The sequence below is a fragment of the Pomacea canaliculata genome, linkage group LG7, assembly GCF_003073045.1.
Source record: "Pomacea canaliculata isolate SZHN2017 linkage group LG7, ASM307304v1, whole genome shotgun sequence".
NCBI lineage: Eukaryota > Metazoa > Mollusca > Gastropoda > Architaenioglossa > Ampullariidae > Pomacea > Pomacea canaliculata.
The window spans coordinates 4,581,313-4,608,248 of NC_037596.1; the positions used below are offsets into that span (position 1 = coordinate 4,581,313).

At 37.8% G+C, this 26,936-nt stretch overlaps 3 protein-coding genes and 1 long non-coding RNA gene across 8 annotated transcripts; all 4 read left to right on the top strand.

Moving 5' to 3' along the window:
- Window positions 1–1,089: 1,089 nt before the first annotated feature.
- LOC112569428 (ceramide glucosyltransferase-like) lies at window positions 1,090–8,015 on the top strand. The gene is made up of 9 exons (XM_025247192.1): window positions 1,090–2,242; window positions 2,540–2,678; window positions 3,015–3,117; window positions 3,484–3,585; window positions 3,990–4,102; window positions 4,357–4,535; window positions 5,152–5,238; window positions 5,749–5,938; window positions 6,545–8,015. The coding sequence occupies exons 1-9, from the start codon at window positions 2,145–2,147 to the stop codon at window positions 6,737–6,739; spliced, it is 1,206 nt and encodes a 401-aa protein (XP_025102977.1). The 5' UTR covers window positions 1,090–2,144; the 3' UTR covers window positions 6,740–8,015.
- Window positions 8,016–8,688: 673 nt separating this feature from the next.
- LOC112569552 lies at window positions 8,689–13,110 on the top strand. Of its 4 annotated transcripts, none has more exons than XM_025247362.1 (9): window positions 8,689–8,992; window positions 9,852–9,940; window positions 10,422–10,522; window positions 10,937–11,033; window positions 11,314–11,405; window positions 11,770–11,848; window positions 12,036–12,149; window positions 12,506–12,625; window positions 12,990–13,110. In XM_025247362.1, the coding sequence occupies exons 3-9, from the start codon at window positions 10,437–10,439 to the stop codon at window positions 13,035–13,037; spliced, it is 636 nt and encodes a 211-aa protein (XP_025103147.1). In that variant the 5' UTR covers window positions 8,689–8,992; window positions 9,852–9,940; window positions 10,422–10,436; the 3' UTR covers window positions 13,038–13,110. The 4 variants fall into 4 exon arrangements, with proteins under 4 accessions (XP_025103147.1, XP_025103145.1, XP_025103146.1 ...); XM_025247360.1 differs by having other exon boundaries at window positions 8,855–8,992; window positions 10,401–10,522; XM_025247361.1 differs by lacking the exon at window positions 9,852–9,940 and having other exon boundaries at window positions 8,855–8,992; window positions 10,401–10,522.
- Window positions 13,111–16,183: 3,073 nt separating this feature from the next.
- LOC112568941 lies at window positions 16,184–20,474 on the top strand. Of its 2 annotated transcripts, none has more exons than XM_025246518.1 (8): window positions 16,184–16,328; window positions 16,830–16,975; window positions 17,218–17,349; window positions 17,553–17,750; window positions 18,021–18,077; window positions 18,431–18,542; window positions 18,811–18,841; window positions 19,288–20,474. In XM_025246518.1, exons 2-8 carry the CDS (start codon window positions 16,885–16,887, stop codon window positions 19,414–19,416), a joined length of 750 nt encoding a protein of 249 aa, XP_025102303.1. In that variant the 5' UTR covers window positions 16,184–16,328; window positions 16,830–16,884; the 3' UTR covers window positions 19,417–20,474. The 2 variants fall into 2 exon arrangements, with proteins under 2 accessions (XP_025102303.1, XP_025102304.1); XM_025246519.1 differs by having other exon boundaries at window positions 16,203–16,365.
- Window positions 20,475–22,867: 2,393 nt separating this feature from the next.
- Window positions 22,868–25,581, top strand: LOC112569436. The gene is made up of 5 exons (XR_003100432.1): window positions 22,868–23,895; window positions 24,186–24,266; window positions 24,534–24,721; window positions 24,917–25,003; window positions 25,266–25,581. It is a non-coding gene; the product is annotated as an uncharacterized LOC112569436 (long non-coding RNA).
- Window positions 25,582–26,936: the final 1,355 nt, after the last annotated feature.

Here is a 26,936-nt window from a genome sequence, read left to right on the forward strand (position 1 = left end):
CTCCCTTCAATTATCTTTCTGTAAATTGTCCGTCATTTTTCTGTCGGTTCTATCCTGTGTTCAGCAGGTAAGAATTTCCTTTGAGTTTTCATATTTGGTGTAACATATAAAATGTAATTCAGAAAATAGGAATGCTTCAACATTATTTACAATTTAAAATCATTTGAATATCACTACAGGAAGCGAAGGCGCTGACATGCAGTTGTTAGACCATTTTCTGGGACGAAACATGAAGCAAGGAAACAGCAGGTTCGAACCTAGAGTGGACACCTGTCTTGTAAAGTCCTTTAGTGTGGAGAAAATATACAGGCTGCTACTTCGCGAGAACGAGTGTAAGAGCACTGAGGGACAACTGTGTACTTTCCGCCCAAAACATCCTATAATAAGATTTATCTTCGATACTGTGTTAGGTTGACAGAACTGGGAAAACTAGTTTTTGTTCACTAACAGTCTGAGCCCATTGACTCTTGCTGTTAGGTCTGTGCAGTCATCTTCACTTTACCTTCTCTTACAAAAAGTCATCTAGAATAATGATAGTGTGTGTGTGTGAGAGAGATAGTGTGTACATGAGTGTGTGTGTGTGTAAGTGATAGTGTGTGCCCACTAATGTACACACTTGGCTCTTATATATTTCATTCTCTGTTCAAATCATAATTATTGAATATAATGAAATTGATTGTTCATTGAACAATGTTGGTTTTGGGTTACTGTAGGTTAGATGTGTGCACTGAATGCTTACGTTACAGACAGTTACATTGACTGATCACACCAACACAAACACCGCTCACTCACCTAAACTTTACTCGAATACATATTTCTCCACTTTACTTACTCTCAAACACAAATATTGGTTTGCACGGAGTAGCTTGCCAAGTCGGTATTGAAAGAAAAAACATTTGTAAGGAAAATTCGGTACCCACTGAACATTGGGAATACAGTTCAGAAGACCCACCCTGTGTGTCAACAACCGAGTGTTCTCAATAAAAGTGTCTCTACACAAATTCTCATTGCGCACTATTCAACGGTTTCCAATAAGGTTCTTCTTCTAAAGTATTGTAGTAACACAGACACACACTCTTTCTTTCTCTGTCTGTGTGTGTGTGTGCTCGCACGCATGACCTGTCTGCATATATGAATGAGTGTGTGGTCTACCCTGACCTGCACTGTTGGGGTTGTTAAAAGTACTCATGACCCGGGCACAATGCACAACACTTAGCGCAGAGTCAGCTAAACACCTCTGTACCCTGTCAGTACCCGGGATAACCATACCGCTAGAGCCTAGCAACGCTCAGTGTACCCGCCCATTGAGCGCTGCACCACCAAGTGATACAGCTGCAAAACAGTGACGCCTGTACCCAGGGAATCCACAATCCACCCGGTCTCACCTCTAACCTCATGAACCAGTTTCCTGTGGTTACCAGGCCACAGAATCGCTGACGTGTCTGGTGGGGTAGATTCGTACACGACCTTTACAGGGCCACCCACGCGAGACCTGGGTAGGCGAATGCTAGCTGTTCAGCCAGGCGTGACTGTGTCTGGCCGGTACCCAGAGGCAGTGCGGTTAGACACCCGCATGGACTAGAAGATAACACGACATAGTTGCGGACACCACGACAAAGGTTGCTACAGCGCAACACAGAGCTCTGGAACCGGACAGCTTGTAGAAACGGGATGTTTGATCTTTCCAGGGTGGAAGGAAAAGAATAATCAATGTGCATTAATTCCCGGTCTTCAGGGTAGAACAGACACCGGCAAGCGGGGTGGTTTCACTTGCAGCTGTTTTGTTTTCATGGACTGTCGAGTGTTGTCAGCGAGAATTATAGTCCTTCTGGAATTTGTGTTGGCTAAGGAAGGTCACATAACATCGTTTAACAGACACATCGGTGTTAATTAATATTATTGCCTGATGACACTTCTATTACGAGGACAGAGAGTGTGACTCGGGATTATACACGAGGACGACGAGCTGCGTTACCCTCCCCACCTCGGAGAGGTCAGGAACTGCTCAATCTCGCCCTCAGGTCATGTGAGGTCAGCGCCAGACTCGCTGTTACAGGATGGTGGCTGCTGCAGCAAAGACACACCTGTGATGAAGGAGAGAGACACAGGTACAGGTGTACAGGGAGGTAACTCGCCATGCTATCATGTCCGTGCTGGAACTGGCGACAACGGTGGTCGCCCTTGTGGCATGTATCGTGCCTCTTCCCATGCTGGTGATGCACCTGGTGGCGCTCTGTTTCGGGTACGTGGAAACCGTTATTATTATTATTATTATTATTTTAAGAATATGTATTACCTGTAAATTTGAGTTACATCACGTTTTTTCGATCTTAAAAAAATCCATACTATTTTTTAGCAGTTCCCTGGTTCAAGTACAATGTAATATTGCAAAATATGAACACTGAAATGTAATGGGAAGAAAAAAAAATACTGCTTTACAATTATTGTGGACTTTCCGTTACATGACTACGGTCAGGCATGCTCGGTGTGATGCACGCGACTATTGACTTTACTTAAGTCACGTGTCTGCGTGTTTCAGGGTTCGTTTCCTCTACAAGAAGGTGAAGATGACGACAGACGAAAAGCTGCCAGGTGTGTCTATCATCAAGCCACTGAGCGGCGTTGATCCAAACCTCACTATCAATCTCGACTCATTCTTCCGTTTAAACTATCCTCTGGTGAGTAAGCTTTTGACATGCTTCCGAATAATTCAGATAGGTATAAAATAAGACAAAATAACTTTTATTATGTTAATTTATGGACCAAGCAATTCTTTATGGAGCAGAGCTTCGTGCTCTAAAAGGAAGACTTAATACCACCCTCCTCCCAAATCAGTACCATATTTCAGTCATATAAATATAATGATCATAAATATAATGATCTGAAGAGAAATCTTGTCTTAAAGGTATAGAGCAACAACTGTGCGTATTGTGGAGTCTGTGTGTGTTTGAATGATTGTAAAAGGGAGAGAGAGAGAAGAAAAAAGACTGTTAAATTTTCTCGTTTTGTTCCAGTATGAGCTACTTTTCAGCGTAGAAGACGAGAAAGACCCCGCCATTCTGGTCGTCAACAGTCTCATCAGTAACTACCCTCGTGTCGACGCGCGTCTGTTTGTCGGTGAGACGACCTTTAACCTAACCTCTAACCTCCTCTATTGTTTTCTTCACTATTTTCCCTTCTATCGATAGATAGCGTGTCGATGCCTGAGCTTTGTGGCAGAGAAAGGTGTGGTGGAGGTGAGACTGGACCTCACAGTCCACAGATCTTGCTGGCATTTTCATGTTTACCGAGCGCATGTGCCGTGTGACCAGACCCCTCAATATATCCATACATCTCATAATTCACACTCCCACTTGACATACGACAATGATGAAAACACTACATTGTATGAAAAAATGTCTGTAAGGTACCTGATGCACAATTCTAATATTCTTAAAATGCAAGATAGTGTTCTATGTAAATTTCCTTTCTGTATTGATGCAGGTGTCGACAAAGTAGGCCTCAATGGCAAGGTGAACAATATGATGAAGCCGTACAAGATGGCGAAACACAACCTCCTTCTTATTTCTGACAGCAATATCAAGAGTAAGGCATTGTCTCATATATCTACGCATATCTCCATCACTACGATTACTACCTACTTTTATTTTCAGGAGAGATAAGAAGGAATTGGGTTGGAAGAAAGAGAATGAAAGTAGTAAAAAGAAAAAGAAAGAAAGACAAAAGGAAGCAAACCAAAGAAAAGAAGAACGGAAAAAAAGTTAACAGATAAAGAAAGGAAGAAGGGAAACAATAAAATAAAGAGAGATATAGACGGGAGCTTATTGACTTCTTGACTCTAATGTTAGTGAACTTGGCGTGAAGAAGCGTGTTCGAGTGTAGGTGATTGCTTGCTTGTGCATCTCAGTTCCGGTAAACAAATCTGAACAGATTATGCAATGCATACTATGAAATTTATTAGTATATTATCTTTATGTGACTGTTTGCAGTGGGAGAGATGATGTTAAAAGAGATGGTAGCAGAAATGACCCCGGAAGTTGGCATGGTCCTACAGATTCCCTTCTCCTGCACCAGGAAAGGGTTCGCTGCCCTCTACGAACAGGTCAGCACATAAAGCTTGACCCTTTCTTGCATGTTTGATCATGTTGATTAATAATGTGACATATATTTCATTGAAGAGTACACGATATACTAAGGTAGTGGGTCTAACCGATCAGGGTTAACATTCATGGACATCGGGATTTTGTGAGATGCATTTGACGCCCACTGATGATGACGTGTCCATGTACACAGCTTTATGTGTTTTGACAATTTGGTTTCCATGTGATATGGATGTGGAGATACCTGATTTTCCAGATGAGTTTTGGCACGATGCAGGCCCGAAGTACACTGAACGCTGCGGCCATGGGCTTCACGTGCGCCACCGGGATGTCCTGTCTCTTCCGCCGGGACGTCCTGGACCAAGCGGGGGGCCTGGCGCCCTACGGCAAGTACCTGGCTGAAGACTACTTCATGGCCAAGGCCATTAGAGAGCAGTAAGATCTTATGTATTTCCCTCTATACATGGGAGGATAAGAGATCGACACCGATTTCCTATTTTTTCCCCTTTGATTGTGATGCTATAGACAAATCTGTGTGTTTGTGTGAGAGAGAGAGACAGCAAGCGAAGTCAAGATAAAACAAGTTTGTCAATTAATTGTTTATTTAATTACTAATGCGTCCATTCTCCTGTCTGAATAGGGAAAGGTTTTAATATGGGATATGAATATAGTATCTAAAATACTCTCGTTTACTTCAATGTTAATGTGTAAAACATTTAAGATTAATTAACTGGATAATATTCCCTACACATTCTAGATAAATTCTGTTACCAAGTTTCCTAAAAGGAGAAAGACACAAAAAGAAGAAAGATCCAGAGACAGAAAGAAAGCGAAAAGAAAGAATGAGAAGAAAAAGGAAAAAAGGAGATAAAGAAAGAAGACTAGACTATAGGCTATAGTTTGACAGACAGTAAATTGTCATCTAAGTGTGTAGACTATTTTTGTTTTGAATTCCTGTCGCACAAAATCTCTCTTTGCACAACATTATATTTCTGATTGGAATACTGTTTGCTGTATGGTGCTCTTTTTCTAACATTTCGCTGCTGTCTAGGGGTTACAAGGTTATCACATCGCCGTCGCCGTGTTTGCAGAATAGTGGGCACACCTCCATCACAAACTTTAACAACAGGCTGATTAGGTAAGAATTAGAAGATAGTCAACTCATGGAAGTACAAAATGTCTTTAAGCCAATTTAATATCGTATGCAAAGTATAACCGAAAGTTCTGACATGTGAATAAATTTAATCACACATTAATCGAATTTGGTTGATGTACATGCCTTTCATAGGGCAGTCGAGTTATAACAAATAAGACAACTGTACCTCAAATGCAAGATTAGTGGGTGAATTTTAGAAGTGATGGCATTGTTTACCGCTGCTAATTTTTGTGGTAACTGATTGTGATTTTTGTAGCAATATTTCAGGCAAATCAATATTTATCCATGTTGATTTTAGACTGCAGCAGATGGGGTAAAGCTTAATTACTTGATGAGAGTTTTTGTGCAACAGATTTTGTAAAAAAAGTATTCAATGGCGATGATTTTTTGCAAAAATACGAGGCAAAATATAATTTCATAATTATGTCGATTTTTTTTTAGCCCCTGGTATGGCAAAGTTGACTGTATTCTTGTTCGTTTTTGTGAGGCCAGGTGGGGCAAGCTGCGCACCGCCATGTTGCCCCACCTTATCGTGCTGGAGCCGCTGTCTGAGTGCGTCTTCAGCGGGGCGCTGCTGGCGTGGGCTGTGGACTACCTGACGGGCTTCTCCGGACTCACAGTCTTCTTGCTGCACGCACTCGTCTGGCTCCTCTTCGACTACTGCCTCTTCTGTATCATGCTGGTGAGTAGTGTTCAGCGCAGCCGAGGTTAGGGGTAACAGCTACAGGGACCGCCCGTAAAGAAAATATGCTTCTATATCATCTGATTCATTGCCAATAGTAATGGAGAGTGGTTTTTAAAAGGGCAGCACATTTTAACATCAGTGGGTTGAGTCCAGACCAAAATTATCTTTTCTTAAATCAGTAGTCATTTTTTAAATTTGAGTCTTAGTATCCGATGCCCAGATGTGAAAAAAAAATCTTACGGAAAAATGAAGCCTTCGATGGGAGACCACTCAGAGTCCTGGGTATAAATGCATAAGATGGACTAGTACCAGTGTATTAAGACTTTCTTTAACTATTACAATATTCTAAATTTTCTAGAGTCGCAGCTACTTTATTTCACTGTACTTCTCGTAGGAGCCAATGCTTAAAAAGCAAAGAAAAAATTTTGGTGTTTATTTGAATTAAAAAAATTAAATATTAATGAATTTGTCTTTATTTACACTATATAATTTACTGTTACCAATTAAAAAAAAAGCGCAAACAACAGAAACAATAAACAGTACCACATGACAGTGGTTTCTTTATTTAAGGTGATTAACACTTGTTCGTTTGTCATACACAAGGGGGGACCACTCCGCTGCTCCAAACTGGAATTCCTGGTGGCGTGGATCTTACGAGAGATGATGGTCCCCTACATTGTGATGAAGTATCACATCGACCCCAACATCTCCTGGCGGGGTAAACGCTATCGTCTCAAGTGGGGAGGTGAGATCGCTCCTTCTGACCCCACGACCTTACAGCAAGTGACCGTGGTGTGAGCCAGCTCCTCCTCCCTTGTGTCTTCCTGTTTTCCATTTGGTACCAAGAGGTACAGAATAAGGAGAATGGACTGTGTGAATATGGACAAGGAGCCAGATGTGAACAAATTTAACTTACTTAAAAAAGGGCATTCTTTGTAGAAACATGGATCAACGCAGAAGACACACCCACCTGTGGACTGGTATTTAAACATTAACAGGGAGACACCTTCTGACAGTATTAAGGACCAAATACATTGACAGTTGTAGACAAAATGAGATGTACGGAGTAAAAATGAAGACACTGGCATCACAGTCAGAAGACAGTATTCAGCATCAGCTGGTCTTCTGAAACCAAGGATGAAGAGATGAAATAAGGTGAACTCATCATTTAAAGTATTTAACTCTAAAGTCCATGAAATCTGTAACAGATGGAGACGTACCTTAAATGAAAAGCTTTAACTGTGATACTTACCTGTTGGTTGTGGATGTTTCGCTGTTGGTACTCTTATAATGGCTAAAATGTTCTGTCTTCGTTTACTTTAGCTAATAAGGTGTAGGAATACAACTGGACACCGATACTCGTATAATATATGGCTATAAACGTAAAATATATGGCTATACAAAAAGAAGCAAATAAAAGACATCTACAACATAACTCTCAAGGTAATTTTGTAAATGAAAATGATAAGAATTTACCATCCTCTGATATTCCAGAATAAGGAATAACTCTTTGCTAGCTCACTTCATTATCACAATAATATTTTTTTTAATCTGTAAGGAATTCTTAAAAATCTGTTAAAGTATATCTTACTAATATTGAGCTAGCATAAGCTGCGGCAGTTCCTCATGCCTGATTTGGATTAAAAATATGAAGATAAAAGGGTCTACTTGAGAAAAACTTAGTAAGCAATGACAAATAAACAAAGAACTCTGTCTTACACGCTTGGTTATTTGCTAATTAACTGCGTGTTCAAAGAAACCCTCTAGAGATGTGCGACGTATATGGGTTAATGTTTTTGTTACATTTGTAGCCCTTGGTTCTTGTGTCTGTGTTTGTCTTCTGATCATTTAATGGCGGTGACCGGCTGAGAAGCATGTCGTGGATGCTTTGTCCAATCGCAGAGCTTGATGATGTGGCTTGATGAATGCAACTGATGACCTGCGATGACCAGCACATGACCTGCTTGCTTTACTGTTTGAACTGACTTTCACATCTTTGTTGCTTGTGAAATATCATTGATAAGGATTTAGAGTGTTTTCCTCATTTGAAAAGTTTTGTTCATAAAATATAAAATAAAGTTTTGCTGTGTGTTTGATTGATGATTGATTGTTCACGGGAGACAAAAAGCTATAACGAGGAGTACTGCGGGGTTTGAGACTCTCAGACCTTATCACTCTCTTCCAACAAACTAAATTTTTACACAAAACTGCAGAGGTTAGATGAAGGATTGACAGTTCTAAAGATTGTACATTCCTGAAGTTTTATAACATGCCTAAAATGCATAGTTTTTAAAAGGAATTTTGATAAGTGACTAAAAACAATAAATCAGTGCTTAAAACAAAGCAAGTGTTATTCACATTAAAATGATAATTGATAAAGATCATCTACAACAATACAACTCAATTTATTTTAAATGTACTATTTTTTTATTCTATTGATTGAAGATTATTATCAGCACATAACAAAAGAATAACAAACAAATGAACAAACAAATAACTACTGTATTTAGGACTGTGTAACAGCTTTATACATCAATGACGGGGTATCATGTTTGTTGTGTTTGTTGGTAGCAATATGGTCGCTTAACATTTACAACAATAAGAGATGGTAACAGAATAGCTCAGCTGATGTTATTCATGGGTCTTTCATGGGGCTGGATTTGAAGTGAAAAGATGAATTTAGGTTACTTGACATTGACACTTCAGCAGTAAGTGGATCACAAACATATTCAAAGGCGAGAGAAGGTAAAAGTACTGGTGCCCTGGTCCACTGGTCCAGCCATTTAGTTGTTAACACTAAATTTTAATTAGAAATGAATTTATCACAGCCTAAAAATATAGTTTAAAGAACACAATTAAGATTTCTGTGAAATCAAATGTGTTCACCTTTCCTAAGGGGGTGGGGGGTGAGAATAAAATTCTAGTCATCATCTGGGCTCAGGCCTTTTGAGGGGGAATCGCGAGAGTAGTTTTGTCAACGTGTTGTATGCATTGCCAACCAGCTCCTTGTTACTGCCACTACACACTGTCACAGCACTCACAACAGATCAGGTAAGGGCAATCCATTGTATTTGATGAGCTCCTGCCTTCATCCAATTATTCTTACATGTCTGTACATGTTTGAGTAACTTAGTTGTTTTTACATAGCATGAGTCTGGTTTTTCCCTAGCTCCTCCCTTGCTGCAATTTCCATGACTATAAAAATTTCCAGGCGGATTTTTAAAGTAATGTTTGTCTTTTAAATAAATTTAAACATGCATTACCAGTTCTCTAATTTTCTATTCCTTGAGCAGTAAACAATATTTTATCTACACTTTCTCGTCTGTTTGTTGTTTGCTGTGAGTCACGTTTAGAAATCTTAAAAAAATGGGGAAAAAACACAAGGATAAAAGTGAACATAAGTAAACATTTAGCACAGTGACAGTGATTTTCCCAGCTAGGATATACTAGGGTTTAAAGAACAATAGATTGTTTTATCTTGCAAGAAAATTTTGAACAGCAATGAAAAAGTGCAGATATGTGGTAGTCACCTTTTATTTCTACCTCAAGCAAATGCTATGATTCATATCAACAGGTGTTAACATAAATATATGAAACGCTATTTGTACACTAACCCGGAATTAGGATACAAAGGGCGTTTCAAATTCGTAGAAAAAACTGTACAAAATATTGACTAGAAAGTGATAAAAGGGTCATTAATGTACCTGCAGCACCTGTTCTAGTCATCACTTTTGAATGGTTTTGAATGTGAATGCCTTACATACCACATCGAAAGCAGGTCAGTCTTTTCGAACAAATCTATGAGTCACCCCTCACACTGTGCTGCAAGCCAAGATATATGAATACACACATATGCTTTAAAATGTATACTTCAAAAAAAGGAGCTATACTTTGGGTTCGATGTCAACAGCTGTGGTACTAAACTGACTGGTTGTCACGTGTGGGACCATTTCTGTGGAGATCGGATATTCTACTCCTCCAACCATCTTCACTTTATTGGTGATCCGCTGTTACAGTTTTTCTTTAGCACTATACCGGCTGACGTCTATTTGTCTTATATTTGTTCTTTTCAACAATACAAGGGTTAAATTTGGTGCTTTATATTTGTGCGTATAAATATGTGTTCATTTTCAAGAATACCAATACTCAAGTAGATAAAACATGTTTGCCAATGTGTAGTTGTATTTATGTGTATTGTAGTGTAAAATGTCAACATTTCTTAAGACCACTTCATTCCTACATTTGTTGCTAGAATTACCTGGAAATGTGTTGAAATCTTATTGGTCTTTTCAGTCATATCACACTTTTTGAAAGTAATATAATTATCATTACAGTTAAATCCTCGGTGTACAAGTTGTCTTTATCATTGTCATTGTGCTGTTGCTTCTTTCAGAGTGTGTCGATTTTAAAATTTTAATGGACTAGATGTTGTCTTTTTTTGTTTGTGTTGTTTGTTTAGTCGTGTCTTCTCGTGGAGCAGTTCCTCGCGTTTGGAATGAGGAGAAAGAACAGCAAAACCTATGTCGGGCGTCGAGTCGACAAAACTAAACATCTTCGAACTATCGGATTTCTCAAAGATAAGTGAGTACAATACACTTTCACTTATTTTTTTTTCATAGGTTTTAATTGCTGTGATTAATCATACGGTCTGGGTAACCTTGGTTTCCGTGTCTATTATCATTTTATAATCTTGACCTTCATTGCTTTATAAGGAAATAAACTTTTTTTTATTAATTGTGATACGTGACTTACATAATACTGATTCTCGAAATGTAAGAGTAAGGTCTTCGTTCATTTGCATGTTTTAGCATCATAAATTGTTACTTTAGCTTAGCGTGCATGTCTAATACACATTACAGAGCTTTGTGTTTAAATTCAAGAAAGGAATTTGTTTTTGCTTTTGACTTTATTTTGTGTAAATTTCTTCTTTCATTGCTTCTCCTTTTTCATTTAATGATTATTATGATGATTATTATGATTATTATTCTTATTCAGGATCTGGACCAGTTTCTACACACAACAAATTCCAAGCATCTTTGACAATTTATGTCGTACCTGGTTTAAAGCCATTAAGAGGACACAACAAGATCTGGTAAGTTTGTGCCTGAGCCTGTGCATGCGATTTAATTAGTTCTTACTTCATGCTTTAAAAAAATTACTTTTGAACATCAAGAGGAAATTTCAGAATTGTGTACACATTCATGAATCACACGTCTTTTGAATTAATAAAAGTTAGACAACACCAAATACAAAAGTGAATAGTGTCAATGTTAAGACTACACATTCCAATGTAGCTTTTAGCAAATGTGTTCAGTGTGTGTTATTAAAATGACCAGTTATATCACAACATGCTAAGTGTATTATTCTTGCAGGCTTATCGTCTTCTCGATCATTTTTCAAATTTGGAGTGGTTACAAAAATTTAAAATCTACCCCAGCTACCGCACCTTCCTCGCTCTTCAGTGGTAAGATTATTATTATCATCATAGTTACTGGCCAACATTTTATCATGAATAATTTGGTTATCGGTTCAATGAGCTATGGAAGAAAAGAACGATAAATGTAGCCAGACTTTTCTGTGAGTTGTGATGTTTGTAGGTGCGTACCGCCCAGATATTGAAAAATAATATCATGAACTAAGCTTTACCCAGTCCTTAGAAAGACTTGCTTCTCACTAGAGATACTTCAAATTGCCTTTCAACAGTTCACAAGATATGAGAAGATCCATTGAAGAGAAATTTGTGTGTTTGTTTAAAATGGTGCATTCGTAACAATAAAATTATAAAATGTCATTATAGCTGATTGTTTCATTTTTGTTAATATAATTAGGTGCCGCCTATACAGTAGTTACTTTGGAACTAAAGCTGGAAAAAAACTAAATAACAGCTTCAAGTCTAAGGATGTACAGGTATATCAATCTTTGATTGGTACTTTTTACTTGAAAGCTGTGAAATTAAACAAACTTGAAGAATATTCAGATTTAAAAAAAATGAATTCTACTAATATTTGTCTATTTATAAAAACAAAAACTACAGTTGTACATGATATGGTTATTTTTCACAATTATTTAAAAATGGCAAAATTCATGTTTCCAGAAAGAAAGACCTGTGCCTAATGCCGACTCTGGTGAGTTAAACAAAATGCTGCTTACTGCGGTGCCGAAGCCTGCAGACATTTTCGAGGCTGGAGCTTCAAATTTTAAAGTGGAGGTAGACACAAGAGCTTTTTCTTTAAAAAAATATCAGTTCGCGAAGATCTACTATGAACCAAGTGATCCTCCTATAAACCGTGACAAGCGTTTCAAAAACATACTTTATTATTGTCCTAGCCTCCTTATTTGCTATCACCTTTTCATTAGCGACTAGTATATAATTTTTGTATATTATGTCATGTTTATACACATAGAAACCAAAAGGGAACACAGAATCAACGCTTTCATACAATTGTCATTGTAATATAGATTAATACAACTTGAATAATTTTAATAGAAATTTGTTACTGAATGCATTCACCATGATCTGTCTTAAATGTCTCCTGTGTGTATGTGATTTAACATCGCTTACAGATGGCAGACCCGACGATAGAGATGGAGGACCCCGACGCTAGTGACTGTTCTCAATTCACTCAACAGGAACTCCTGGTAGAATTTGGGTACTACCCAATGGAAACCGAGAGTCGAGAAAGTGTAATATTACTACTACTTCTATCCTCCTCCCCCTCCCCCTCCCCTCCTCCTCCTCATCATCATCATCAATCATCATCAATCATCATTATCAAAAGGATCTTATCTTCATTATTTTGTACCAAGTGCTAATGAGAAGCTTAGCCAGGTTTAGACTGCACAATATAAAGTTATTCAGATAAGGCGAAAGATCAGAAGAAATCATTGCTGTGCAACCAATGACAATGAAGGTGGGTCAGCAGTTGACTAGTAAAAATCTAAATAAAGGAGAACGTGATCGAGGTGTCACTTCAAAAGAGTGACAAACACCCTTTTAATAACTTCATTTAAATGTAGGGCTACAAACTACTAAATATTTTCTTTGCAGGCGGGCTTCGAAGTGGTAGTGCCCCGAGTGCCCCCCTTAGTCAACTGAGCCGAGGACCGCCCCGTCAGTGACTATATTGGTGGATTTTGAATATTTCGAAAATAAATTTTTTTTAATTTAAAGCTAACGATGTCGTTTATATACTTGTGTATGTGTGCGCGTGTTGTTCATATGCATCTGATTTGTTGAACAGAGAGATAAAGCCAAAGTATGTATTTCATGGATGGGTTAATATACTTTCCAAGGGGAAAAAAAACATACAACGAAACATTAAGCGAAAGCAAAAGAACAGGCAAAATAAATAATTCGAGTTGAAGGTTTACCCAGGAGAGTACACCCGTGCAGGGTGACTACCTATCCAGCAGAAAGGAAAATTATTCACGTTAACCTTGTTGACCTCCGTGTTTACACGAGGATCGTCCATGGTGCTAGTAGAACTGCCAAGTGTTCATCTGACAGGGCGACCTCTCCGTTACTCCTCCCCCTGCTCTTCTTCAGGGATCGCTCATCATGGACGCTCCGGGGGATGGATTACACCTTTGCGATAACGTGGAGGTGACCTCTCTTGGAATTTGTTTTGGACATGAGACTGGAGATGTAATATGCAGCAACCATTGTGATCTGGGTACAAAGCAGGCAGAAGGTAAGGTGACCAGACGTCCCGCTTTTGACCTCGTGTCCCGCCTGCTCATCGGGCGGGACGCCCAATGTCCCGCTTTCTGTCTTTCTGGCAAGTCCATCAAATATACCGATTGTCTTTAAAAATCACTTTTTTCGGCATTCTTTGACGGTGACGACACCATCATCGGCACGTGTCCCGCTTTCGCCCTCGAAACGTCTGGTCACCTTCTGAGAAGGTTGATGTTCTGGTGTAGAGAATTGTAGCCAGTAAAGTTTTGTGTTCGTCGTGCTATGTTATTACCTATCCTGGCTGTCCCCGTTGTAGACGTAGTTACTTTGTGACTGCGTCTGTGACAGTTGGTGGAGGTCAACCTTGTGACGTCACGTTAGTACAAACACGACTAACAAACCGTTCCATTGAATCAGAATGGAATCTGTGTAAGGGGTATTCACACTGAGTTTTACCTAATCATTATAAACATAATTTACGCCCTACTTACCCTCCAAGTGTCTCTGCAAGAGAGAGAATCGACTACTGACTTTCATCATATGTTGGTTTCTTCTCTTATGTAGCTCGGACTAAACAGGGTAGAACCTGTTACAAGACGACTTTCACGACATACACTGCTGATGGAATATCTGATTGAAGTAAATTACTAAATAATAAACAATTAAAACGGTGCTTTTACCTTCGCTTGACCATCGGTTGTTGCCTGCACTCTAACCAAACAAGTTTCCTCCAGGGTATGTGTACAAGTTTTGATATTTGCATACAATTTATTGATCCACAAACAAATAGGTATCCAAGTGGAAATAATTACTTTTAAAATGTGAATTGCACACTGTCTTACGTAACCTACAGGAAATTAAAAATAAAGGCATTTTTTCATAAAGTAAGATAACTGTCCTGCATAGTGCCTTGGGAAAAAATATACAAGTTCGTCAAGTTACAGCTTAAAGATATAAAGGTAAAACTTGGGGTCAAAGCAATATTACTAAATTCTCGATTGTTAGTTAAAAACGAGACTTCCGCAAATTGGGAGAATCGAGCTAGGGGAAATGAATCTGAGATGTAATGGTTTTAACAAACAAAGCTCCTTGAATGGGCATCGCTCGTGAAATCTCCATAATGCTACATATTTTAATTCAGCTCATAGTTTTTGACCAGCTCATGCAAACTTTCTCTACAGGACAGTTGTCCTCGTGCATGACCATGGGAAGGCAACCATGACGATTCTCTCCCTTGAGCTATATGTTGTATTCTGTATTGCAGTGTACACACCTACCTTCTTACAGCTTCTTTATAAATTAGTAAACAGTTTGTAGGAAAATGTACAGAACCTGTTCACTTAACCTGACTTGGATGAGTCCCATTAAACGATGCCTATGTCGATGTGTTGGTCATTGTAATACTACCACGACTACTAATGTACTTTCTAAAATTTAAAAAAAAATGTAAAAAGTTTTAAAATAACGACACTCGGTACAGCGCGCTGTTGTGCTCATTACGACTGACACCATACACCTGTGTGATGACACCTGTATGTTAACACCTGTGTGATAACAAAGCCATCTAGCAGTCACTACAACCACAACACACTTCTGAGTATTGAGTAAATAAAGTTTTTCTGTGTGAACACTGCTATTAAAACAAAGGGATAGTTTTAAGATGAGTTTATAATGAAGTCCTGGATAAAATTCGAACCATTCATAACTGACAGACTTCTAACTTTTAAAATATGCACACTGATTTCAAAAGAGTGTAGGTGTAAGCTGACAGTGACATACAGTACACATAGAGAAACACAGAAAGAGTGAAGGAGAGGAAGGCAAGCTAGAGACCCTTGAATGTGATATACAGTGTTGCCGACCGACAAACACACAAACACGTTCAAAACTTGTTCGTCACATCGGGAATCACCATAATGACCAGAGATTCGGTGTTCTTTTCATCAACAAAAGTTATATCCGGCTGAGTGTTGTCACAGTACAACAGGTGAAGGCAGAGTTTTATCAAACCTCTCCCCTTAATAGTCCTGTAGGTAACAGTCTGATCCTTGGTGTCTCCTGACATATCCTGCAAGAAACTGATGAAATTATTCATATTAACGCGTGAACACACAGATACAAAATGTACATGTCTATAAACTCTTTAAATTCTTTTCTTTTAGCTGATGTGAGGTCTGTGACACTAAGTAGTGTTGTTAACCTATAATATCAAAAAAATAATAACACATGAGCGTCTAATTCCTTTAAAGAAATGCAGACTTTAATAAGACCTCAATTTTAGGAGTAAAGAGATTTACAGGTGAAAAAAGAAATAAAAATGAATTTGGAATGGAAGTAGGAAATCATGAGAGATAATTTTGTTTGCATATATTTATTTCATAGGTTTCTTAAAAATCTGTTTAAGTTTCACAAAGTTTAGTTGAAGAACTGCCTCACAGGTAATGCTTATAGTTAATAAACTCGTTTGGTTACACGAGAGTCTCGTCTTGTGACCTTCTAGTCATACATTTTTTTCAGGCCTTGATAAATGGAAATACTTTCCTGGTCTACCTGGTCTATCGCTCTCAAACACTTGTTTACAGGTACAACTGGCGTGATGCCAAGTTGACGGCATGGGTGAAGCATATCGAGAACGAATGTCAGTCCTGTCCCTCGCCCTCGTCAGACGACAGGGACGACACCACAGCTCGACGTGCACACCACCATGATGTAGGCCACTTTGTTTATGGTTTACCATGTAATTGGGGTAATGTTTTTGATTACTTAAAATATTTCGCTACAATGTAGAGTAATTTTTATTTTCATTTGTTCAGTTTCTAGATATGATTTCTTTATTTATTTATGATTAGGTTTCGGAGAATGCTTGAGAGACACGTAGAAGGAAAACTTGATAACAAAACCAGTATTTACCCCCAAAACACACGCACACACAAATTAACAAAAACCTGCAGACAGAAGCAAAGAGAGAGATTTGCTAATTGACTCGCAAGAACGAGCACAAGGAATTCATAATATGGAGATATGACAGCAACACTTAGCATATCATGGTGAAGACAGACTTACCTAGCTGTGAGGGTCGTTTCGTCCTGCCCATACACCTTTGTATACAACCCTACCTGGCACCCGTCCAACATCTTTCAGTTCCTGAGAATTGTCAGTAAGTTTATACTGGTCATTAGTTTTGTTTTTGTCTTTTTTTCTTTTCATTAGATGACAGACCTGTTCAACTTTAGCATGAATCTGATGTGGGGATACAGATAGCAGCATGACGACCTCTTCACACACCCACTACCGGATAGAAATGATTTCAAAGATCCTCCTGTTGTGGTTGTCAGTACTTCTTGGCGGTGTCCACGGTGAGCTCCTTTTGATCTTCTTCGTGATTGTTTTATTATATGTAATATTGTATGTATATTTATACAGACACATCGTGTGGCCAGGAAGTCAAAGACTTTGTTAAAACGTGATCGTTAGGAAAAGATTTGTTTTTCAAATAATTTCTGGTTCTAATAATAGAAGGAACATCAGCTAATTTATGTATGAATGGAAGCAATTTAGTATAAATATTGCATATATCTAGTTTGCTGATTCCTTTCAGGTGTGCGGCCGGCTTGTGACATTCCGCCAACAGACTTAAACCAACTGGCAACCATCACGTGCTACCTGCCAGAGAAAGTCTTGCAGGATAAACACGGTTTTAGAGTTACTCACCTGACTCGTAATAATACAGGTTAGAATCTTTTCCTTTTATTTCTCCCTCCTTTCTTGAATACTTGAGTAAGTGCCTTTTCCATGAAGAGTTGTATGTGGTAAAAGGTAAAAAGGGTTTTGGGGGGAAGTAAAAAGAAACTTGACAGTTTTTTTATTGTAGGTAAAATTACAAATCCTAACATATAAAGAAACAACAAAAGGTAAAAACACAATGTGTCACAGTTGTGAACGCGGAGTGGGAGGATGGCCAGTACATGTTCTCCCTGGAGGTTGACATCTCAATGGATGGACAAAAGCAAAATGACCGATTTACCTTCAAGATGTATCCTGTCACACGCAATCGTACCGGAGTATACGCCTGCATACCTGAAGGATACAAACAAGAGGAAGTCGGCACCTGTACACTGTCTCTAAAGTCAGGTAAATCAGTCATCTGCATCATTCAATCATTGTTAGTTATCCAACAATACACAACCGTTTGCTGATTGTGCTTCTTTTTGACAGAACTTCTTTATTCGACTGTTTATTTTTGTATAAACTCACCCACTTGACACTTTCATTATCAGTTCGATGACACCTTGAGATTTCATATCGTCTCCAAGGTCCAAGAGGACTATTTATTTCTTAAATGATTTTAATACCTACAGTTTTAATAATAAAATTGAATAAAATTCTGTTTCCTTTCTATAGTTTCAGAACCATCAAGATCTACAGATATACCAAATGTTGGAAAAGTCAATGAAAATGGTAATTTTAACTCGATTGTATGTGTGTATGAAAGTGTGAAAGTAGATGTAACTGTTTTGTATATGTACGTGTGGAGTTCAGTTATTCAGTAAGAAGGAACTAGATATCATGCTATACATGTAATTGTAAATAATTTGTGTTCATATTATAAATAAGCGTGTGAGTATCCAAAGGTTTATTTATGTTGCCATAGGTTAGTTGACAAATGCACAAAATAAATAACACTATAAAGACTGTTTACAAAATAAATATGTCCCACGCACACACACATACACATGACATTACGACACACACGAGCCAAACTATAAGAAGAAAACATATTTTATTGAACTAATTTGTTTTATTCATTTCAGAATACACAAACCAACCAGAATATATCGTCCTCGTAGCAGCATGTTGCATACTGACTGCAATTATTGTCATTGGCCTGATTGGTATCTCGATCTATATTCACAGAAACAAGAGGTAAGACTAAAGGTATTGGTTAAGACCAGAAGTTTTATTTCTTTCCGAGGTGTTGATATGAAGTTTGATCAGCTTATCTTAAGAGCAATAATGCATTACTATAGCTAGGCCTGACATGAATTCATTGTAAAAAGTAAGGCAGGACAAGACTTCCAGGAAAAATGAAACATATATATTTACTTTCATGTGATCTGTTTACTTCTTTTAATGTGAAATGTTTTGAAAACTACAGAATGTGAAATTTAAGTTGTGACATTTTCTCTTTCAGAAAAGAACAAGATCACAGAAACAATGTTTTGGTACGTATGAATTATATATTTTCTGAATGGTATTTAATGGAAATAAAATAATTCATTTTCAGTGAACAATGTTTATCTCACTCTAAAAGTGTTAATCAACCAGAAACGATAAAGTTTCCTTGTTCTAGTCATCGGTTAATTCATCTGTCTGGAACCAGGTGAATGTTCATTTACCACAGATTTTGTTCTTAAAAATGAATTTTTTTCGAAAGGTTAAATTATAAGAGAAAAGGTATTAAAAATCTTCGATACTAAGAACATGTGGTTGAAGTATAAAGGACGGTACTATTATGTGGTTGTTATTATGCTTAGTTTTCTCTTCATGCTATCTAACAAAACACATTGTTACACAGAAAATCATTTATTCGGCAAATCTCTTTGTCCTCTACTCGAATGTTTCATGAGAAAATAATTCTAATTTAATTATTCTATTTGGCTTCTGACAGGAAACTGGGGAATCAAAAACTTTGATGAATGGCCATACAAAAGACATCTGCGGACCTGAGGAATCAAAAACTTTTCTCAACGGCCATACAAAAGACATCTGCGGAATGGCACCCAATGGGCATAACTGAAATGTTATAAAATGTGAAAAAAATCATAAAACTTGCAACAGTCACGTTTCCGAAACGAACAAGAACAATATATCTTTATGGGCCTGAGGTCATTTTCTTGCTGTTGTGAATGGGACAAAAAGAAGAGAGGCATTAATAATGTCATTGGTCAGGGCAGGTAGAGGGAGACGGGGGTAGAGCTGCACCTGTGATCGTACCCCTCGACCATACGTAAAGCATGGAAATCGGGGTCTTCGTGCCTCACGTGCAGTTCGGGCCGTGCCCACCCTTCTATAAGGGACAAGGGTGCCGAACATTGAGCAGCCGGGTGGCTGTTGCTTTTGGTAGATTGGATGAGTGGTGTTTGCTGGGAGCCAGAGCTGTCGCTGGGAGATCGCTTGTTGCTGTGGGAGGATTCACAGGGCAGGTGTTGTTTACACATTTCAAACCGGGTGTGTGCACCTGTATTGACGACCGCCACCTAGAATGGGTGGGGTCATGGTGGCAGCCAAGCAACTTCGGAGGGACGACTCGCATAGACTTTCTCTTTCATTGTAGAGGTAGAAGCGGGGAGGAAGGGGTAGGTCTTGTCCCTCCTTATCCACTTATGTACGCTACACTCCAAAGTATGTGAACATTCCTCCTTCAACTGGTGTGTGTTGTGGAGAAGGCTCCATGAATTTTGTTCATCACGAACCACATGTACTTCGGTTGTTGTGAATTGCTACCAGTAGTGACTGGTTATTTGAACATTGCGAACAATACCGAATAAGTGATTTTGTGCATATTTGTGCCTCATAAATAACTGCATTGCAAATAGTTTTGGATGCACGCCATTTATTTTTTGACAACTGTATGTCCATTGTTTTGTTTGCATTGTAAAGAATAATTGTTTGTGTTCACCCTGGGCAAGGATTCCCTAGCTAAAGTGATCTCGTGTTGTCGTTTTTTGCCTTATTTCTGGTAAGGAAAATACAGTGCATTAATATCTACGATTTTTCTTAGTTTTTCGCATTAATTAGGAAAAACTATTTTTGGATATGACGAAACCCTGCTGTTTAAGATAAAGTTCATATTTTAAGATAAATATGTTTAAGATAAAGTTCATATTTTTTTCTGTACTTGCGTATTTGTGTTTTTTTTTTTCTCCATGTGTGCAGCAAGGGTGTGAGAATCTGTCACTCTAATTACAATCTGTTAACATAATCTGATTATAAACAACAATTTAAGCTGACTTCTATAAACACACACACTATGAGCTCTCTACATATACACATATGCGTCAGACATAGAATCTAAGAATATATCCCATCATACACACACAAGGACTTCTATTCGTACACCATCATAGACTTAAAACGCACATACAAAGGAAATTGACTGGTAAAAGAAATTTAAGCAATGACTACATCTTCACCCTCCTCACACCCTCCCCCAAATCTGACACCATCTCCATCATCCACCACCTGGACAACATGTCACAGACAAGACAGTTCAGACTCCGTACTAACGATACACCGAAATTACCACAATCTTACAAATCATCACTTGAACAACACTACCCTTATTTTATACACAAGATTACAAATACCATACCATTTAAAAATAAAAAGTAGAGAAATTTAAGAAACATTTTTATATGCTCATATGATTATGACATGATGGTTCACAAAGGATGTGAGAAGAGATCCTGTCTACATTTTTATTTACATGGAATTACATTGCTACAATAGCATAAGGGGAAAAAGCTAAAGTGAATGAATTTGGCCCATGATTTCAGTCCACCTCATCAAACACTGAAGATTCAGTTGTCAGCATAGCAAACGAGAGGCCGAGTGTATTAGTAGGACGAAGGTTTCAACAGATATGACCCAACGTGTCTGATGATCTGATAACGGATATCATGTACAGACTCATCTGTGGGAGAAGAAAGGTGATATTTGTTTGTGTCAAGAGTCAACAGGACATATTTTGTCCTCTAAACTGATAGGTAATACAGCTTAGTAAGTAAAGGACGAACATCAAGCAGTTAAGCCAAGCATGTCCGCAATCCTACTGTCACGGTGTTTAAATTGCGTGAAATAATAATAATAAGTATAATAATTATTATTATCAAATTATTATTATTATTATCATCATTATTATTTATTATATATTATTATTATTATTATCATTATTATTATTATTGACGTAAGAATTCTTCCTAAATATCAGGTAAAGGTAGAGATGACCTAATCTTCGGTGGCAGTAAGGTCGAGAGTTGTCGATGTTTCACCGTACAAAGGGAAAAAAAAATATGACGAGCCCAACCTTTGTTGCCGGTGATTTGATTAAAAAAAAAATTAACGACGATAAGCGACAGTTTGGTACAGTTGTACGTAAACACTGCGATATCTAGCGATAATTTAATAACCTGACTCAGTACTGTGGGGTTGGAAAATCAAGGGGTCGAAGCCTTGAAAGATTTTACTGGAAACAAGCCAGCAACAGTTGAGTTCCTGACAATCAAACCCTCGACTAGTTGGAAACATGCCAAGTGTTTATCTTTTTTATCCGTTCCAGTTCAACAGTGTTGACAACCAATGGTAAATATCTCACAGGAAGAATAAAGTTTAACCCAGCTATCGTCATGTGGTGGAAAGGATCATCAAAGTGCAGTGTGTCATGGCGATGGTGGTAGGCAGACAGAAAATACTTCAGTGATATGTAGCGGGTGATAAAGCATGAGTGCACATACCCGAGGGACTCATTCTCAGGGTTTCTCAGAAAGCATATCAGTGAAATGGCTGGCTGGGTTTTTTTCACTAAATTGTATACGTGATTTTGAATAATATTTTTGAGATCCTACGTTCGTTAGAAGAAATAAACATTAAAGTTTGAAAATCAAGACCATCTCTTTCTTTTGCTTTTTCTTTCTCTCTCTCTCTAGTACGCACGCACACGCATATATATATAAGCGGAACTATGTTAACATCTACTATATACACATCCTTTAAAATATTGATTGCCGTGGTTTTTGAAAGAACTGTGTTCTTTTACATATTTCCTATCAACAAAAATGTAATTACTGCTGTATTGTTTACTGCTGGACCCAGTCAAACCTCGTGCACGAACAAAATGTGAATGTACATACATACCAGTGTATACTTATATATCTAGGCATGAAAATGTGTCTGTCTTGAATGCGTGTATGTGTGTGTGTGTCCGTTATTTCCTCTATGAGCTTATTCTTGCTCATATGTGTGTTTGAGTGTGTGCGTGTGTTTTAAGTTTACACGGACGTAGGTATGCCTGGTAGAGGTTTCTAAGACTATACCTATATATAGATATCTGTGTGTACTATATACAAGGAAGGACATTACTGCTCGTTGTGAACAAACCTGGTAAACAAGGTCGCTGTTTTTTGTCCCTCTAATCGCTGTACCACCCCCTCGCCTACCTGCAGGTCACGTGATCACTCGTGCAGGGTATGGGTAGGTGTGCGGGGCTTTGACTCAGTAGTCAGCTCCAGTGACATGCCAGGCCTCCGAGTAATCGCCAGAGACATGACAACTACTTAGTATGTAAGTAAATTATTTGTTTTCACACCAATTTCTTGTTCTCGACGTTCATTCCTGTGATTCTGTCAGGACAGTTAATAAAATGTTTATTTTCCAGTGGATTACGAATCTCTACCTAAGAAGGAAATAATTTACCAGTCAAAGCTCAAGAGTATCATTCTCTGTCTGTCTCGCATACATTCATACACTCACACGTACAGCATACGAACACATAAACATCATACACACATGAGCACAAATAAAGTTTTGAGTATCCTTTGATGTTTTCCTGAATCCTGAATAATCAGACAGCATCCTAAGTGAGATCACCAACATGCTCTTGATAAAAACAACTACAACTAGTCATATCCACTGCTCTGTGCTGTTGGTAGCAAGAGTCACCATCACCTCACTCAGACACTGACCACAGAAATCACTTATACCAAGTGAGAAATAGCAGTTTATGAGGCATTCTTCTGTGTAAACACAGCTTCTACAGAACATCTATGTTTATTTTCTTTTGTAAGTTGTACTAAAGCGTTTAAGATAACTGATGATGTCAACATCTCTATATAAATAGCGCTGTATACTTTTACATGTAGACATTAGCATTGTCTGTAAGTTGTGTTTGCTAGACAAGTATGTTGTGTGATGTCTAGTTTATAAAGTTTACTGAACACTAACAAGAGCATTTTGAATATGTATATGGTGCTGTGAGACTTGATTTAGCCTTGCTTTAATCCTTTGACATATTGAAATGAACTATTCACTCCACTAAGTAAATTAGGAAACTGTTAAATAAACTTTTACTGTCACCGATACAAATTTTGTTTCAGAGAAAGAAAACAGAAAATGCAGTTTTCCACACTGCTCCGTCACACGGCTATCTCTCGACAAGCAAGTTGTGTGACAAATATTTTTGTGATACTCGCTGTTGTTGTCACCGGTTGTACAGCATACGGTGAGGCCCTCATGATCTTTTTTATTTGTTATTTCCACATGCAAAACAAACAATGTGAAAGTGGTATCAAGATAAGTCGATACACAGCCATGTAATTTTGAATGGTTATCACTCTGAGGAGGTCTGATCGCTCTTTCTTGTGATGATATGTTTTTGCTCCTCTGCCTAATCTTTTTTTCACTTCCATCTCTAAATTTTCTCCTTCAAAATGCATTTTCTTGCCACTGAATTCCTCTCAGCTCAAATTCAAATGCTTAATCTACAACTTAAACTCTTTTCATGTTTGACAGAAGAGGCAACACTAACATGCGTGTTTGGTGAGAACATCGGTGAACAAAGACAAAACTTCAAACTTTTTGATGATCAAGAAGGTATATTCTCACTCATTTACTCATTCGCTCATACATGTACGCATAAACTCAGACAGGTATACACATTGTATGTATCTGTCTCTGCTAGCTGGATGCCTTTCCTTGCTGGTTAGAAATAAGATTTTCTAAACAAATCTTGAATATATTTAGCAACACACAGAATAAGAATACACAAAAAAATTCAAAACAGGGACATTTATTACAAGTAACATATAAATTCAATTTTTTATTGTCAAACGCATTAAAGGTGTTCAATATACTCAAAAGAACTTGCACTCAAGTGCACCTGGAAAAGAGAAAAACTTTGGTGCATGTGGGCGGCGGCTACAGTTTCGACTTCCAACCGTCAGACACCGCCTCGGTTCAGAGAACACAGACCCCCAACCCATCGAAATGCTCGTGCTTTATTGCGGGAAATGATAACACCGAGCACGAGAGACCATGTTTTGTAGAAGGTAAGTGTAAGGAATCCCCTTCTGAACAGAAGTCATTTGTCATTTATTTTTTGCCCTGTTCAGTAATGACAAAACATTGTAATATTTTATATATGCGTAACTTTTATTGTCTTACTCTCCGTGTGTTCATGCATGCATATTTGTTTTTCCTAATGGTGATACTTTATACCTTTATATTCATTTGCATCTGCTCAGTTTCAAGTGACAAGGACTTTGAAGAAGGAAACGGGATCATAACAGATGTTTCTAAAGACAAGCTGTCACCAGATCCTATCGTGGAAAGTAGGTACAGCTTATATCTACATACATGTCGATGTAAGATTGTGCAGCAGTTTTTCATTTCAAAAGTTTAAACTAGAATTATTGAGTAACACTAATAAGATAAAGAATGGAGAAGTAATCGATCAAAACAGAACATTATTTTAGGGGCTGTGATAATAAACCTTTGAATTTGATGAATAATGACACCTTAATAATTATGACATTGTTTCATACGAATAGTTTTTCAAGCAATTTCATAGTTGTTTTCTGTTTTGTTGAACAGACCATACGGAAGCCATTGATTTCCCAAACAAAAAAGGACGATGGAGGGTCAACTTTAATCACTGTTCTCAGTGCATCGTGTGCACTAATTTCTCTTGTAGCTGTTGCCTTGGCAATCGTTTGGAAACTGTAAGCCCACACTTATCAGATGACAATTATGAAATATGATGATTATTAATTATTTTAATAATAGTTACTTTTAGATGCCACTGCCGTGGTTTCATATTTTTTATCATGATATTTTGTTGTCCATTGGGTGTTCTTGAGAATGTCCTCAGTACTTATTGATATAAATAAGTTGTAACTCTTTTAGTAAAGCTAGTCTTTTAGTAACCTGATACAGCTCATACATTGGTTATAGATAAATTAACAGGAGATTTAATTGGAAGAAGCGTGATATTATTGTTAATTAGCCTTTGAAATGTTTCAGCTACAGCAGAAACGCCGTCTGTTGTATAAGATGAGGGAAAAGTAAGTACTTGTACTGTCCTAATGATTAGACTAAGAAACCTTGTAGAACCGCAATATTAGTAAAATGAGTACATTATTTACATACCTAAAAGTAAGGTAAGATAAACGTGCTCTAAAGATTGGTTGTGGCGGAGGCAGTGATTGTGGAAGCAGCTCACAGCATCTAAGCTGTATGTCTTGTGAGGAATGTCGAAAGTTTTCAGGTCAGAGGTCAGTGACGAGACATGAGCAGTTAGCGAGTTAGAAATGGCCAATAGACTTTTCAGAGAGCTGTATTGTATATAAGCACCTTACACCACCACTAATATTATTTTTTGTGTTTTTAAAGAGATCAGCATGGAGGGAAGTTTCTCAGAAGATACCTCTGTGAAGAAAATAAAGCTATGCTCGACAGGAGAGGGGTCTTTTTACTCATCTTCTTCCACTTCCACCCCTCCCACCAATACACATAAACAATCACAGTTTTTGATTGTGTGTCCAGGCTGCAGGGGAAGAAATATGGCTTTTTTGCAGCATCTGTGGTCTGCATCTGATTTATGTCCTTCAAACTGAAGTCTTTGCTTCCAAGTCACTTCACTAGACGGGGCAGAGATGCTTTTGATAGTGAAAATGACAAGGAAATGAAGTCTTCAGTTTGTAGAATATAAAACTTCACAGACACACAGAAATAAGGAAAGCAGGTTGTTATTAAAAGAGACTAAACTAACAGGTGAGAAAAGAGTATGAAAGGCTTCCTTATCCTGTTCAGTGACTACTCGGACACAATTGTGGTGTTGTGTTTACTGTGATGTAATCATCCAATAAATATCATTATCTTTTGCTTGTTATTCTCCTTGTTATTCTTGTGTATATTGTTGTGTGTTTGTATATATATATACACAAATGTGTGTGTATATATATTTATGAAGTATAAACTCCAGTAATACACCCTCGGTGGAAAAAAAAATATAAACAGAATAAAACAGGAGAAGACCCAAGCAAACAGAAAAAGAATAAAGAGCAAAAGACAAGAACGCCAAACAATGATTTCAAAATAAAAAAAGGATTGCACGTCAATATTACCGTATTCCTTTTTAATTTATCATTGTTTTGTAAGGAGAGGAAATCAAGGATATAAGATGTACATCCTACAAACTACAAGTCCCTAGTCTCTCTCAGCTTCTCTTTCATTTTCTCTCACTCTAACAATTCCTCTTTCCCT

Excerpts from the sequence above, each read along its gene's own strand:
- LOC112568941 (XM_025246518.1), top strand. The coding sequence starts at position 16,885 with ATGACGACCTCTTCACACACCCACTACCGGATAGAAATGATTTCAAAG. Across the intron at positions 17,751-18,020 it reads TACACTGTCTCTAAAGTCAG|TTTCAGAACCATCAAGATCT; the intron begins GTAAATCAGTCA and ends TCCTTTCTATAG. Across the intron at positions 18,078-18,430 it reads TGGAAAAGTCAATGAAAATG|AATACACAAACCAACCAGAA; the intron begins GTAATTTTAACT and ends TATTCATTTCAG.
- LOC112569428 (XM_025247192.1), top strand. The coding sequence starts at position 2,145 with ATGTCCGTGCTGGAACTGGCGACAACGGTGGTCGCCCTTGTGGCATGT. Across the intron at positions 3,118-3,483 it reads CGACGCGCGTCTGTTTGTCG|GTGTCGACAAAGTAGGCCTC; the intron begins GTGAGACGACCT and ends GTATTGATGCAG. Across the intron at positions 4,536-5,151 it reads GCCAAGGCCATTAGAGAGCA|GGGTTACAAGGTTATCACAT; the intron begins GTAAGATCTTAT and ends GCTGCTGTCTAG.
- LOC112569552 (XM_025247362.1), top strand. The coding sequence starts at position 10,437 with ATGAGGAGAAAGAACAGCAAAACCTATGTCGGGCGTCGAGTCGACAAA. Across the intron at positions 10,523-10,936 it reads ATCGGATTTCTCAAAGATAA|GATCTGGACCAGTTTCTACA; the intron begins GTGAGTACAATA and ends ATTCTTATTCAG. Across the intron at positions 11,406-11,769 it reads ACCTTCCTCGCTCTTCAGTG|GTGCCGCCTATACAGTAGTT; the intron begins GTAAGATTATTA and ends TAATATAATTAG.